Below are 15,417 nucleotides of genomic sequence, written 5' to 3'. Positions count from 1 at the left end.
ATAGCTCTACATAAAAATGTCAATCAAGTTGTGGGGGGCTGGGCTTGATAGTCTTCAAACAGCTCCAGATAAAACAAGCTTGAAAAAAATCCATACGTTTGTGAGTGAATGCTTTGTTTAAAAATGTCTCGCCAAAATCTTTCTCTATCTATCGGGACTTCGAGTACTGGGGCCGATAAGCCATATTGTCGATGGGTTAATTAATACATTACTACGAGACGCTCTGAAGGAGTGTCAAACCCAAGTGTTGACATACTGTCAGGCTTGATAAAGAACTCGGAGATCGCAGACAGACAGTCTAGCCTGTCCATCACGCCCGGAAAAGACCACGCCCCCTCGCGCTCTCATTGGTCAGGCGCAGCGCCTAAGCCAATCAATGCGTGATGAGATTAGCGTGTGGAGGGCTGTTCATACGATGGCGACAGTAATGAACCCTTGTGGCGTCGGCTTTGACAGGCTGGATATATAGCGGCTACGCTCTAGCTTTCAACATTCAGTTGCTCTCTCGCTCTCTAGCGCAGCACAGCACATGTTGGTTCAAACACGACCGGAGAGTACCAACATGGCATACAATCCTTTCCTCATGCATCGACCTGTGGAGTACGGTGTTAGCTCTATGCTTCACCAGCCACAGTACCTCTCCCCCCACATGTCTCTGCCCCACCCTGGACTCGCGGCATCGATGCTAGGCAAGCAGTTCGGACGGTCGGGGATGAATCCTGCCGATCTTCTCTCTCATCATGATCCGTACCGATCACTGAGAGGAATGGAAGCCGTTCAGGATGTCGACGTACAGGATGATCCTAACGTCGAGTTGGAAGCTATGGATCTCTGGGAACAGTTTCACAAATACGGCACGGAAATGGTTATTACCAAATCGGGAAGGTAGGTGTCCCGTATGTTGTAACTGTGAACATGTTTACGAAATGTGACTGCGAAATATTCATACGCCGAATGTCAAAGTGAGTCACTCGTGGCGTGTGTATATTGTGTATGTTTTGTGAAAAAAGTGTTATTAACATTGCAACCGCTAGATTTATTTCATTGTACATAATTTAGTTGTATTGGTAATTATCGCAGGGTAATTATGATACACGTTACGTTTGAAAGACAATTCATATTGGAATATACCTTTGTTGGAGCTGAATTTATTGTTGATCAGTTTTAAAATGTCATTCAGTCTTAAATATAACGAACCAAATCTGCGTTAATGACATTGTTTACTTGACTTCCGATAAACAAGACTTTATTTATATAGTTATAGATAGAATATGATTTTCAGAATATAAGTTATTTAGTATTGTTTAACTTAGTATTCATATACATGCAGAAGAAAATAGAAGAAAACATTTCCTATTTTACTATTTCCCATATAATAACAAAGAATGTGATGTAAACACCATTTCTATTTTTTTTAAAAAAGCTCGATAAACATTAGCCTGCAAGTGTAAACTTTAAATCATAATCTCGCATTGTGGGTGGTAGTTCTTGAGAAAGGAAATCTTCGAATAAATCTTTCTGAGTATTCCTCTTTGCACAAAACAACCCGACATGGAGACAGCTTACTAATAAAGTGGCGAGTCCCATAAAGTGTGGCGCCTGGCGAATGTATATCTTGCTAAATCTGGCGTAGTTTCCATGTAACATCGCCGTGTTTTCCGCCAAAGGAGCTGCGAATTCACAGCAGGCTGTATTATATCAACACCATCTTTTTCAATGAAGCGAACGAAGGTCCGAGCAGTCGGACAAAATCGCCGTAGAGTTTATGTTGTGAAACGAGCATTGCAAGTTCGCGACATGAGCGCGTCACAAAGTCGGGAAGTTGTGATAAAGAATGGAGGTTGTCGGGACGCTCACTGCCCTATCTGGTTTGGGCGATTAGGGAGAATATTAAAGGTCCTTTCTCGATACAAACCGCTTATCAAGCTCATCAGCGAAACATTGAAATTTATCAGGCCTAGAGCGCCAGCCAAATGGATGGTGTACCTATAATGTTTCAAGTCCCATGCGACGAGTGTGGCTACTATCTTTGTAATTTTGTAGACAACTAATTGTGCTTGTCATCTAAACGAATCAGTTAACAGGGGACTTTTGCCTGGTTGTTAATGTAGATTATTGATATAACTTCTAATGAGATATTATCCAGTCGTGCGGAGAAACCGTAGATATAGACGCAGCTTTGGGAATTTGATAAGAAGCAAAGGCGATAAATAAGGAGAGAATGGAAATAGAAATCGACAGAAATGTATATATATATATTTACTTCCAAAGCGAATAATATTCATTGCAAACCTTTATATTTTTAAATTTTGAATCTAAACCTATTTTATTCAAATTTCAGGCGCTTGTTTCCTGGATTTCGCGTGAAATTGTCTGGTTTGGACAAAAAATCGAAATACATACTGCTGATGGATGTCGTTCCCGTCGACGACTGCCGCTACAAATTCCACAACGGTAAATGGACAGTGGCCGGCAAAGCTGACCCCGAGATGCCCAAGAGGATGTACATCCACCCCGACTCCCCCAGCACCGGGGAACAGTGGATGCAGAAGGCGATATCTTTCCACAAGCTGAAGCTCACAAACAACATTTCGGACAAACACGGATTTGTAAGTAATCTTTGGATTAATAATTATTTTAATTTTAATAACGACAGTTAATACACAAACTGACTCAATCGCCATAGAAAAAAATCTTATCATCGAGATACAACGAATGATATTAAATATTAAGTGCACTTTGTTTAGACAAAGCTATTTGGAAACCCCGTTATTGTTTTTCATCAGTATTGCGTTGCATTACACTTTGGAAACATGATCAAATATCTTCATTCGGAGTTCGTTAACTTGTTAAAAGACCTCTTCTTCGATAACCCAGGTCAATGACTACTAACAAACTAGCTGTTAGCTTTATAATGACTGAGGCAGGGTTTAGAACAGCAAATCATCGGTCAAGTCACTTAGTACAAGAGTCTGGGAAGATCCCTTTGTATTCTGCCATGCATCGTTGAACATGACTTGGCTTGTCAATAAGCCGTAATTATTTGATATTAATTTGTCTTTGTAACTTACATTACATCGTTCGCCGAAAAGTGCCATGACAATTAACAGTCTAGTCTAAAAAGGGGTGACGTCATGATTGGCACTTTATATATAGCAGAACTGCAGGAACATTTGTCCAAATGATATTGCAATTATCTTAATTACGAATTTCATGTAATAACATATCAATTTGTTAATTTAGTATGATAAGTTGTCGATTTCGTATGATAACTTGTCGATTTGAGATTAAAAGTTGTCGATTTCATCGTAGGTGAAATGTACACCGAAACGTACGCCGTGATATAGTGTCTGGCAATGATTAATATACCCTGAGGGAGTGCCTCATTGATTAGACATAAATGTTACATATTACTGTAAGTAGTACAGTTCTACATTCATCGGGCGAGTAGTGTCGGCATAGAAGATGCTTTGACCCTTTGCTCAGTCGTGTGTAAAAATACATGCGATTGTCTATTTCGCCTGTCATAGATTGATATTGCCTGGCTGGAGTGAGGGGGCAGTTCGTGCAATGTACATTAGATAAAGGGATACATCAACGAACTCGTTGACATGCGCTTGCACTCGAAGACAAAAGGTGTACGTTCTTGTTACAGTCATTGCATCAGGGAATGTAAACGGGTTGCTAGAGTCATAGTTTTCGATCACAAACCGTGAAAACATTGACACTATAAACAAAACAATCTGTCATTGTATATATCCAACGGGCATTTAGCACAACGCGACTTAATTAATTTTCTCGCCAAGCTACAGGGTCCAACAACGCACTTTCACACGGTCTTTCCCAACATGTTTATTTGTGAATAATTATTGTATACATTGTCACGTTGTCTACACGTGTAGGCAAGGGTAGAAGATGTAGATTACAGATATATATCGTTCTTGCTTTCTGCCGCTGTTGATAGATAACAAGGATAGAGCGGAACTTTTTCGCCCTCATATTCAACCTATATCGCTCATTGTGGCGACGCGTAGACGCGGTCGTAAGCGGTCCTCGTAGCCTTCTTAGAACTAAGAGCATTTTGACGGAAATAACAGCTTGTATCAGGCAATAGATGTTTCCTTAGATGCAGTATATCATCCCCAAGCTTCCTCGAATACCGATATACACTGAGCGCGAAGTGAAATGTACACATAACACTTTGAAATGAACAAGCTGATGTCTCGATAGCTGTCTCTGTTTATAATGGCATTTGTCGTGTGAGATTTCAAAAAGAGCAAAGCCCTTCAGCAAAATACACCAAAATACTCCGACTATTTGGCAAGGAAATATTTTCCATATGTGTAGTAAGGCCACAGTGACATGAAATCGACAATTTGTTTTATTTAACATTGACACTGTAATAATCTGAATCGAGACAGTAAGATGAAATCGACACGATACAGACAACAGTCAATATTGAAATCGACAATCGACATGAAATCAACAAATTCTTTTATTAATAACACTACACAGTAAAATGAAATCGACATGATATTGACAACAGTCGATAACAAAATAACGCAGGTCTTCAATGCCATAGGCGACCAATCCCTGTGTTTCCTGTATATATGAGTGTTAACAGGCCAGTATGGACGATCGATAAATGCTATATCTATGCCCTTACTTGACACCTTCCAATGCTCTATAATGGGAAGCGTGCGGATCAACTGAGACGCGATGTGGGTATTGATTGAAGCTCCGCACCGGATTAACACCGCCAGTACTTGTCCAATTGCCTAATCAGATGAATATTTTATTATTTCAGACAATTCTCAACTCGATGCACAAGTACCAGCCTCGTTTCCATCTTGTTCGTGCCAGCGATCTGCTTCGACTGCCATACAGCTCAAGCAAGACGTTTGTGTTCCCAGAAACTCAGTTTATAGCCGTGACTGCCTATCAAAATGAAAAGGTAAATAAAAATGTGATACATACATTATTCAGTTATATAACAAACTGTATTTTATATTAAATTATTAAATAAAATTTAATATAAAAACAAAAACAAGCAACATATCCTCCAACAAAGCCGATTCTTCTTTCCATCGAACAATCAATTACATTTTTTAAAGAGATATTGGTGTTAATTTTGTTACTTAAACCTATCAGTATGATTACTTACTAGCATATTTATCCGTGTCAAAACGCTCATATAATATGTAGGGAGAACGCCTCGGGGTATTTGAACATGAGAGGAAATATTATGAGATCTGTAAGGTGTTAACGCTGGCCTCTTTGAAGGGTGAGCTTAGATGATAATCAGACTGGCGCCAGTCTACCTCGAGGACTCATATTTACTACTTGACATTCCAGATCACCAAGCTGAAGATTGACCACAATCCCTTTGCAAAAGGCTTCCGGGAAAATGGCGGCGGTAGCAAGGTTAAACGGTATGTATTGAAATCAACACTCGTAAAATAAACAACACCATTTTTTCGCACTGTAATCTTATTATTTATAGACGAAATGGTGAAATATTATTAGATATGAAATTAATTTTACAATTATTATTGAAATAACTTAATGATTGGTGCTTTATTTTTTAGGCCACTGGGCTCCTCAAAGTCAGAGCATGAAACTTCCTCACTAGAAGGCAGCCACACCGACGATGATGACGAGATCTGCGTTGATGATGCTGACGACCTCTCGACCAGCAAGAGTGTGTCGGAAGTCGAGGACAGCCTCGTGAGCGAGAAGCGAGAGGAGATTGAAGATGATAGACTAGCGGACACACGAAACAGAGAGCAGGACACGTCAAGCGACATCGGATCAAGTGATGTTAGCAAGTGTGACGTCAGTGACAGTGAATCTGAAAAAGACAGTGTTGTGAAAGAAAGTCCCCCAAAGAGACAAAGACTCATTGAAGAGACGAAGGAAAATGTCAAGGACCATTCTGTCGCTAGCCTGCTCAAGCCGAGCGAGTCTAAACACACGCACAACCCCGTAAAAGAACTTAAAAGCCCACCAAATGTTACAGTGTGTCAACGATCCATGAACAATCCATTTTTCCCCGTCCATACATCCTCTCTGTATCCATCAACCAGTTCAGCATTCCATCATCCACTCAGTTCCATCTTCCTCAACTCTGCCGCACATGCGCAGCTGAGAAATCCGCTTCTGTCAACGTCGGCGTATGGAGTGCCATCATCATCGTCTCATCCGCTCTTCGCACAGCAGCTTGCCATGTCCCAACTTGCGCTTGCACAGCGTTACTCATTCTCTTCCGGTCTGACCGGAAACATGGGTCCCGTATTCTCGTCACACTCGTCCAACTCGAGATTTCAACCATACGGCCTGTCACCCATGACGTCACCAGTGGTAGGCAGAAGTCCTTCAAGTCCGAACTCAACCCATTCATCGTCCCCAAGTCTCTCTCCAGCCGGAAGCACCTCACCTGGCTCAGTCATCAGTCCCGTTCCTGTGCGAGATTTCACGAGAGGTCATTCCCTCTCCCCTGATCACCTTTCAGCATGAGATTAACGTTAAGCTGTGTTCATAGTGCTCAATGTACTTGTGTGTGTGGTTCAGCAACTGTGGAACATTCTCCCTGTGTTTGTTTATCGATGGCGTCAATTGCTCCCCAAATCCCCTACTGGATGTCCAAGTCTACACCGATGTTAAATGACGGAGGTTCAAAACAGGCGACGTCGAAAATAATAGTAGGTATGTATACCAACATTTATATGACTATTTTCAACACTGCTACAGAATTCATATCACGTAAGATCATTAATAATCATGGATATAAGACAATGAAATGTTTCAGATAATATGATCATAATATATTTTTTACAAAATTTCTTATAATCTCATTTTTGTTTTTTCAGATGTTTCTTCACAGTATTCCTAGTCAAGGGAGATAGGCGTTTCCGGTTCCGTGGGTCACGTGGTCTGTCAACTTCCGATTCAAGCGCGGGCGCTAGATGTACTGAAAATTGGTGCTTTAGATTACGGGTGTGCAAAATAGACCGCCGAGTTCTCATTATCCGTCTTTGGTCCAAATTAACGACCTTTGATCCCTTGGAGCCAACAGTCTGAAGACTATGGCGCGAAATAGTGCGTGCAATAGGATATTAAATATGTTGTTATTGTTGTTACAGTAATTTAATTAATGTATATTGATGACGAATGCGCAAAGAGTATTTTTTCTGACTTGACTGAATAAATGTCACAGGATATGTATTACATTGGTTTGTGGTTGATTTTTCTCGTTCCTTTGAAGTCTGATTAAGTGTTGATCTTTGACCCTCTGGAAATTACAGTAATTGTTACTGGTAAGAATGAACGCTTTGCCTGTGGTTTGTCGTGGCTCTGTGTTTTTAGGTGCATATATCAAGTGGGGGAACACTGACGGTTCGCTTCTGATGTTTGGAGAAAGAATTATTACATGAGTGAATAATTTATTTGTAGTATTGTTCTCCCGTCATCGCCTCCTGTTGAAAAACGTGCGACTATAATAATTCATGCGGAGATTTCTCCGATAACGTAGGCACGGCATGAAGAATGGGAAACAGTGTTTTGAAGGAATGCTAAATATGTAACAGAAGGTGCCTTCAGGTCCCTCCGGAGCATCGTTTCCGGATGCAGAGCTGACGCATCTAGTACATGTATATTTTCTAAGAAAAAGGTGAAGTTTAGGACGAATGGACATTTACAAAAATATGAAAAGAAATTATTTCAAGCCTTTGAAAAGCATTTTACACATAAGGAAAGAATATATGGATGTCAACGTCTTTATTATGTGGAACACAACGTTTCGGAGTATATCCGTACGTGCCTACTCCTTCATCAGGTGAATGAATGCATAGACAGAGCATATGTATGCACGGGGTGCCCCCGGTTTGCACATGTAAGAACAACAAAAGGTGGAAACTTAACAAGGGAAACCAGCAGATAATTGGCGTTGATAGAAAATATTTCGTCATTTAGTTTCAATAGGCTGTCGAACATGTATATAAAATAACCTGAAAACAAGCAATAACATCGTAAAACCGTGACACGTTAGGCCGGGCCATTTGGTTCCATTGTCCTTCCGCTGGACATGTCATTCATATGGGGGTAGCTAATATGTTTATACTTTCATAGTCCGTTATCCTGACAACATACATATATGCCATTGGCATATAAAATTAGAGCTTGTTCTCCCACTAGGCTGTGTCATTTCAAGATTTTTTGGTGATCATCAATCTCAAGCATAACAGTACACGTCCACAATAAGTGACTGCAAATGTATTGACAGTTCGTGTAGATCAACAGTATATTATCATCACTATTGACCGTCAATAAACATTTATGTTGACACAAATTCTTTTATGTAGTAAATAACAGTAGCCCTTCACAGAACACAATAAGCTGCAATTATCTACTGCGTTTGAAAATATATTTTATAACAAACGACCTTGTCATGGTCATTGGTGTTGGAGAGAGTGAATAATAACAGACTAATCGTGTGATGTAATCGTCAACCCTGAAAGAATTGACATTTGAATGAGATTCGCAATTACTGCGATATTACCCCGCAATATATTCTAAATATACACATATCACTCCATGGCCAGGACAATGTGACAATTCCAATTTCGCACATGTATTCGATTGGCTTTGGTTAGATCTGTTGTTTATTAAAAGCAAGAACTATGACAGTTTTATGTAAATAATGTTTTAAATATTTCCGAAAATGTACGTACGTTTCAGGAAGATACAAAGGTTTCACTTTGCTCTGTCATTTGTTTGAAAACCACCCCGCGTGCATCGTTGTCAATCATATAGCATATATTTCTTAGCCAAAGAAAACAACCACTATTCAGCCTTTTCTCGAGAGTATGGATAGATAGATTATTCTAACGAACTTAAAAATAAAAAGCTTCGGTATATTCATATAAGGGCACATTTTCTTTGATGATTGATAAGTTTGTGTTATTCATTGACCGACGTGGCCGTGTCTGTTGTCAGGTTGCATTCACAATTATTCAACACGTTTCAAGAGGAATTTGTTGAAAAAATAATTAAACCGACCTTCACACCCCTCCAGTGATATGGTAACTTCACGGGTAAAGGAACTGGAACATGTTTTTAAAATTGATATTGTTTTACGAAGAAATTTCCAAACATGAAACCTTCTTAATAAATCCAAGGTGTAGCGTGTGGATTCTAATAATACACATTACACGCATTTAGCATTAGGTAAACCAGTTACAACTGTCCAGAGTGTATATTATAAGACATATTGATAACAGTAAGGAGTGTAAACAATAAAACATGTTTCTACTCTGTAAATATTAACAACATCGTTGAATCAAAGGAACAACGCTGATTTGTTATGATTTGATACGTTTAGATGTGTCAATCACACAAGTTTTAGTTTTTTTTAACAAGTGTTTTTTTCTTCTTTTTAACAAGTGTATGAACAAGTGAAATTGAGAAGGCACAACTCCTGCCAATAACCAGGATGGATAGTGTACGGGCCTATGTTCTCGTTTGTTTGTTTGTCAAAGGAGCAAGCTCAATGAACTCCGTATTTAGATAAACTGAAACCTCAATAGTGTGGAAATTCCGCATTCTACATTGTAAGTCAGACTTTTTTAATCCGGAAGATTTCACAAAATACGGTTTGGACCGGATTAATAAGAGTCGCTGTAGATTGAATGTGGTTTTCACATTGGATGGTTGCTGGTGTCTGTAACTATTTGGAGGTAAACGGTTGTTTTTATCAACTCCATTTTAAATAATTTTTATGAATTGTATGTTAGAATAAACATTTCATCAATGAGATATTGTCATTTTACGCCCTGTAATTTAACAAACATTTAAACTAACACACGTAATCTCCGAATTAAAATGTATTTAAATGACAAAACACAAAACAAAACATAATTAAGAGAGAATAATCAATTGACACTTACTGCATGTGAAAATGTGGAATGTTTTATGTGACATAAACAAAAAGAGCAATTGTTGCGTCATAATAATTCAACCCGTGTAGGATGTTGGTTGTGTTATTTGGAGACACGATTGTTGTGTTAGTTTCAGCTGAATTTCTTTTATGTGTCGAAATGGAGGACAGACCTTAGAGCCATTTTGTGCAAATAGGTTGACAGTTTTACTCCATTTGCACCTTGTTTGCAGGTCCTAGAATATCGCTCATAATTAACCTATACCTCCCCAGACAAGCATACCGCTTGTGCAAGGGCTAGCAAGCAAGCGTGCCAGTAGCTGCTAGCTCGTAGACCAGTAGGCGCTGACTGAAATTAAGCAGTTCCCATAAAAGACGGGGTTCGTTAATATATACCGGTAAGCTATGTTCCTTGTTAGCAGTTACAAGTACAATGAAACCTATAAACAGGAACCCTGCAAAATCAATAACATGTGAATACTGGTTCATTCTCATATACACTTCATTACAATCATTACCGTTCGTCCTAGAAACGAATGAGAGCGAATGCCGATGTTACCACGCATTTTTAGCGTGTAATTTTAATGATGTATTGATTCTTGAAGTAATTACTGTATTGATTTGTCAAATATAAATATTATAAACATGGCACTTTCTTTATCCTTCAGCATCACATTTTTATATATTAGGTTGCTTTATATTAATGATATGATTATATGTAAAAAAAACACAAATAATCGTCGTATCTACGTTTAACACATCGCATTTTCAGTGAAATGGTATATAGGAAAATCTCGTTCACCCGGACGGTATAGTTTCCGATGAAATCGCCTTGATGAACCACTATCCACATTAACAGGGTTATTTCACTTTGTATTCCAGCTGGAATCGCCCGGAATGTGTGTTGTTCGGTTTAACGGGGTCTGGGATTACTAGGTTTCGCTATACACACATATAGCCGAGGAGGGATCGCACTTTTACGGGAGGAGTGAGTGAGTTGGGTTTAACACCGCATTTAAACATATTTCAGTTATAACTCCGCGTGTCAAATTCCGACGTGACACAGGACGTTTGCATCTACATGGAGTAAGCATTTGATGATAAAACGAGAGTAGAAAAATTTGTTAAGGGTGGTTGAGGAGGGTGAGATTGAAGTTAGTGTTGGGGTATGTTATATGAAATTGTTGATCTTTATGTTTGAATGTTGAGTGTGGAAATGGAATGAAAGGACATTATTTAAAAATAGTAAATTACAGGGGACACAACATCAGTATGGGTTTTTAGGGTAGGGGGGTGGCGAGGGCCGGGCGGGGGGGGGGGGGACTTTATTTAAGCCGTATTAACAAGGTTCCGCATTGACATGAACTATGGTACTGCATGACAAGCTCGGGATGCTACTGAGTCGTATCTTCCATGCTATAACAGTCCAAAGTGGGCAAGGTCATACAGTAATACCTCGTTGATCCAAACAGTTTGGTTCCCTCTACACTCACTCGGAGTAATACCACCTATAAATAGCTTTGAGCGGGGGTTGTTAAACCTCGTTAAAACGGACGGGGTTTCCTCTGACATCGCTGTGAAACCAGTATGGATTCTGAACATGAAATAAAAGACAACAGCTGAAGTTGATCGCACACGTATTCTACCAGAATGAACCGAATTCGTGGATTTCCCGACTATTTGGAAATAACGTGAGTAAGAAAGAAAACATTTAATGTGTTTAGATTTCAATAATAATCCATCATTGAAGTTTATTTTGTGATAGAGATTACGCGCCTATCATACAATATGTATATGTATGAGTAAAGTCGGTATTGTATTACAAAAAGGCCCCTTACATAAACAGAAATCGAGTGCGGCGTTAAACAACAAACAAACAAACAAATGAACAGAAATCGGTTGAAGTCGTGGGAATATGGATTTGAAATGAGCATAATTCAATTTTCCCCTGTCAATCATATGCAGATATAAATAATGGACAGATCTTATCATAATCTTTACCCGGGAAGCAATCGACACCAAAAGTAGCCATTTCAGCATGAAATCGACACCACAGAGACAGAAATTGACATCTCCTGTTTAAAAGCGTATGAAATCCGAAGCAAGCTACACTAACAAAATGGACACACCAACCGCCAGCTTGGCGGAGATCGTATCGCTAAATGTGTAAAGAGAGATAATGACGCCATTCACAGTTGTATATTCTTCCATTGAAATGTACATCGGAGTTGCAATTGACAACGACGTCAAGCGAAACTCGACAAGCAGCAATTTACAGCCTCCCTACACTCGACAAATTACTGATCGCCTCGGGTCTCCCGGGATTTGTAATAGGTTCATAGGACTAGCCTGTAGATAAATCTGAAGGCTTGATCGGGTCTACGTATCACGTGTGCCTATTATAATCACATGGCCGTGAGACGGTCCCGTTAGTCCGGGCTCATTTGATTCTGACGTTTTTCAGCGTTACTTTTGTGTATGAAATAAGATATATAATTTTTCTTTGTCTTTGCCACGTGTTCAGTTTGCAATGAACCTGATATACAGAACCACAACATTAAGGGGATAGCGTTTTGTTGATACTTGACTTGTGGTCCTTAATTTCACTTTGAAATATCGGACCAAGAAACATGAATCAAATGTATCGTGTCGATATTTATACCACTGGTAAATTACTATTCTCCATAATAGGTGCGAAGGGTTAGCCTAATGGTCCCAATTAGTTTTACCTCGCCGGTGACCGAGGTTCAATACCCACATTGAAACAATGGCGGAATACTTTTAAAAGCGGCTTGAAAGCAATTCTCATTCACTTGTCATAAGAACATATACGGAAATTGTTTGGTCACAGTCTCTGTCAGAAGCTGATAGACATTTCTTAGGAGGTGATGAAAAGTAGACAAAAAAGGTTTATGGATAACTTCTCTATATACTGCAAAAGTGACGTTTCGGTATGGATCCTTGTAGCGTTGTCAAGCAAGGCTGAATAATGAACATGGTGCAGAATATATATATGATAGGAGGAGGATTTATAGTAACATCAATTATCATACATGAGAGGGATTAACACGAGTAGGTTAACTGATAACAACACAAGGATAATATAACAACATGATGGATAGTGAACACACGACGAGTAAGCCAATTAAACTAAGCTACCACACACATACATACATGCCATCAAGCGCAACTACAACACCCCTATTATTGGGTTCGAATCCAAGATTCCCCTTGGGTTGTCAGCACCATACCCGTGCTTGTTGTCAGCACCATACCCGTGCTTGTTGTCAGCACCATACCCGCGCTTGTTGTCAGCACCATACCCGTGCTTGTTGTCAGCACCATACCCGTGCTTGTTGTCAGCACCATACCCGTGCTTGTTGTCAGCACCATACCCGTGCTTGTTGTCAGCACCATACCCGCGCTTGTTGTCAGCACCATACCCGTGCTTGTTGTCAGCACCATACCCGTGCTTGTTGTCAGCACCATACCCGCGCTTGTTGTCAGCACCATACCCGTGCTTGTTGTCAGCACCATACCCGCGCTTGTTGTCAGCACCATACCCGTGCTTGTTGTCAGCACCATACCCGTGCTTGTTGTCAGCACCATACCCGTGCTTGTTGTCAGCACCATACCCGTGCTTGTTGTCAGCACCATACCCGTCCTTGTTGTCAGCACCATACCCGTCCTTGTTGTCAGCACCATACCCGTGCTTGTTGTCAGCACCATACCCGTCCTTGTTGTCAGCACCATACCCGTGCTTGTTGTCAGCACCATACCCGTCCTTGTTGTCAGCACCATACCCGTCCTTGTTGTCAGCACCATACCCGCGCTTGTCGGTTTCACCCACGTGGTGAACGTCTGAGACACGCGACACGTCGGGCTTTCCTCTCGCATTCCCGATATAACTGGAATACTGTTTAAAGCGGCGTAAAACCCCACTCACTTTGTTAGTTTGGTACAGCTATAAAACATGCACTGCTATTATGACACGAAAACGTTCAGCAGACATGACATCCTGGCATTCGGATTTTAAATATGTGACGTCATGATTATGACAGAGAAGCGTAAATTATGGAAATCATATGTACATATACTGGAACGCCGTGAATTCGACTTACATTTTAATTTCATAATATCTACTAGTTCCTTGTACTCAAGCATGTTAACGCAGACGGGTAGCTCTCTATTTGGATAAATCAAAATAGAAATCGCTTTTGTCGTGGAAGGGTGCATGGTCCAGCATTTTTCGCGACGCCGAAGATCCGGGTTTGTTCCTTTATATTGTGGTATTTCAGATGTGTTCTGCATTCAAATGTGTTTTGTATTCAAATGGGTTCTCCTTTACATGTGTTATATGTTCATGTTTTCTGTTCTCAAACATGTTTTCTTTCAAATGTGTTCCCTTTTCAAATGTGTTCCGGTTTCATGTCTGCTTTGCATTCGGGCTTGTTCAGGTCGTTTGGAATCTCCCTGTATTAATAAGCCAATATCCAAAATTCTCCGAAGTCATTGTGGAAGGGTATTAGTCAAGTGGTTAACGCATTAGTTCGCCACGCCGAATATCCGAGTTAGTTGCCCATATGGGTACACATGATATTCATTATTATGTTCAGTTTTCAAATTCGTTCTTCTTTCAAATGAGTTCTACTTTCAAATGTGTTCTTCTCTCAAACGTGTTCTTCTTTTTAATGTGTTCTATTGTGATGCGTGTTCTGCAATCAGATGAGTTCTATTTTCCCTTCCAAATGTGTTTTTGGTTTTAAATGTGTTCTTCTCTTAAATGTGTAATACTTTCACAAGTGTTTTGCTTTTATATGTGTTCTGCTTGCCAATTTGTTCCCTTTCAGATGTCTGCATGTTCTACTCAAATATGTTCTCGTTTCAAATCTGTTCTCATTTGAATTGGGTAGAGTTGGGTAGAACTACTTGGTCATCTTTATGTTCATTTCAGAGACGCCACGTTGGTAAAGCTATCTTAAACGGGAAGTGCAGCAAGGTGCAATATGGCGATTTCATCACCTTGCCAGTTGGCATGTGATGACATTCCCAGTTTGGGGGTACACACGGAGCCGCGGTTTGGGAGCACAATAAAGTGTTTACAATAACATACAAAAATGACACTTTAGGAAATTGTAGACAAAATTACTGCCTCCCCGATCATCTCCCGTAGCGTTCTGACAAGGTGTCACGAAAAGACTAAAATCCTTTTCATTATTCATTTGACCCCTTTCACGTTTGACATGGGGGAGGGAGCATAGAGTCGCTAAGTAGGCAATTATCTCCCTTGGATATTCACGTGACCTGCTCGCGGGATCTCGCGTAGTGTGGGAATATGATGGAATGTGTTGATCGCAAGGAGTTGTCAATGTAGACCGTGTTTAAAGTCACCATTTAAGTATTTGACTTGACTGTTCTCATAAATTTGATGTGGAAATTGATTATTGTCTATTTCACGACTGACAAGTAGGCACTGTTAAGGT

The 15,417-nt window shown here is 40.0% G+C and overlaps 1 protein-coding gene across 2 annotated transcripts; it reads left to right on the top strand.

Annotated features, from left to right (window-relative positions):
• Positions 1-508: 508 nt before the first annotated feature.
• Positions 509-7,224, top strand: LOC139456378 (T-box transcription factor TBX2-like). Of its 2 annotated transcripts, none has more exons than XM_071238040.1 (6): positions 509-885; positions 2,342-2,609; positions 4,808-4,954; positions 5,356-5,432; positions 5,589-6,701; positions 6,870-7,224. In XM_071238040.1, exons 1-5 carry the CDS (start codon positions 530-532, stop codon positions 6,514-6,516), a joined length of 1,776 nt encoding a protein of 591 aa, XP_071094141.1. In that variant the 5' UTR covers positions 509-529; the 3' UTR covers positions 6,517-6,701; positions 6,870-7,224. The 2 variants fall into 2 exon arrangements, with proteins under 2 accessions (XP_071094141.1, XP_071094140.1); XM_071238039.1 differs by having other exon boundaries at positions 5,589-6,705.
• Positions 7,225-15,417: the final 8,193 nt, after the last annotated feature.

The sequence above is a fragment of the Haliotis cracherodii genome, unplaced genomic scaffold (assembly GCF_022045235.1).
Source record: "Haliotis cracherodii isolate W230 unplaced genomic scaffold, xgHalCrac1.p SCAF_11, whole genome shotgun sequence".
Lineage (NCBI taxonomy): Eukaryota > Metazoa > Mollusca > Gastropoda > Lepetellida > Haliotidae > Haliotis > Haliotis cracherodii.
The sequence above is the reverse complement of the archived record's forward strand: the minus strand, read 5'-3'. Positions and strand labels throughout refer to the sequence as shown.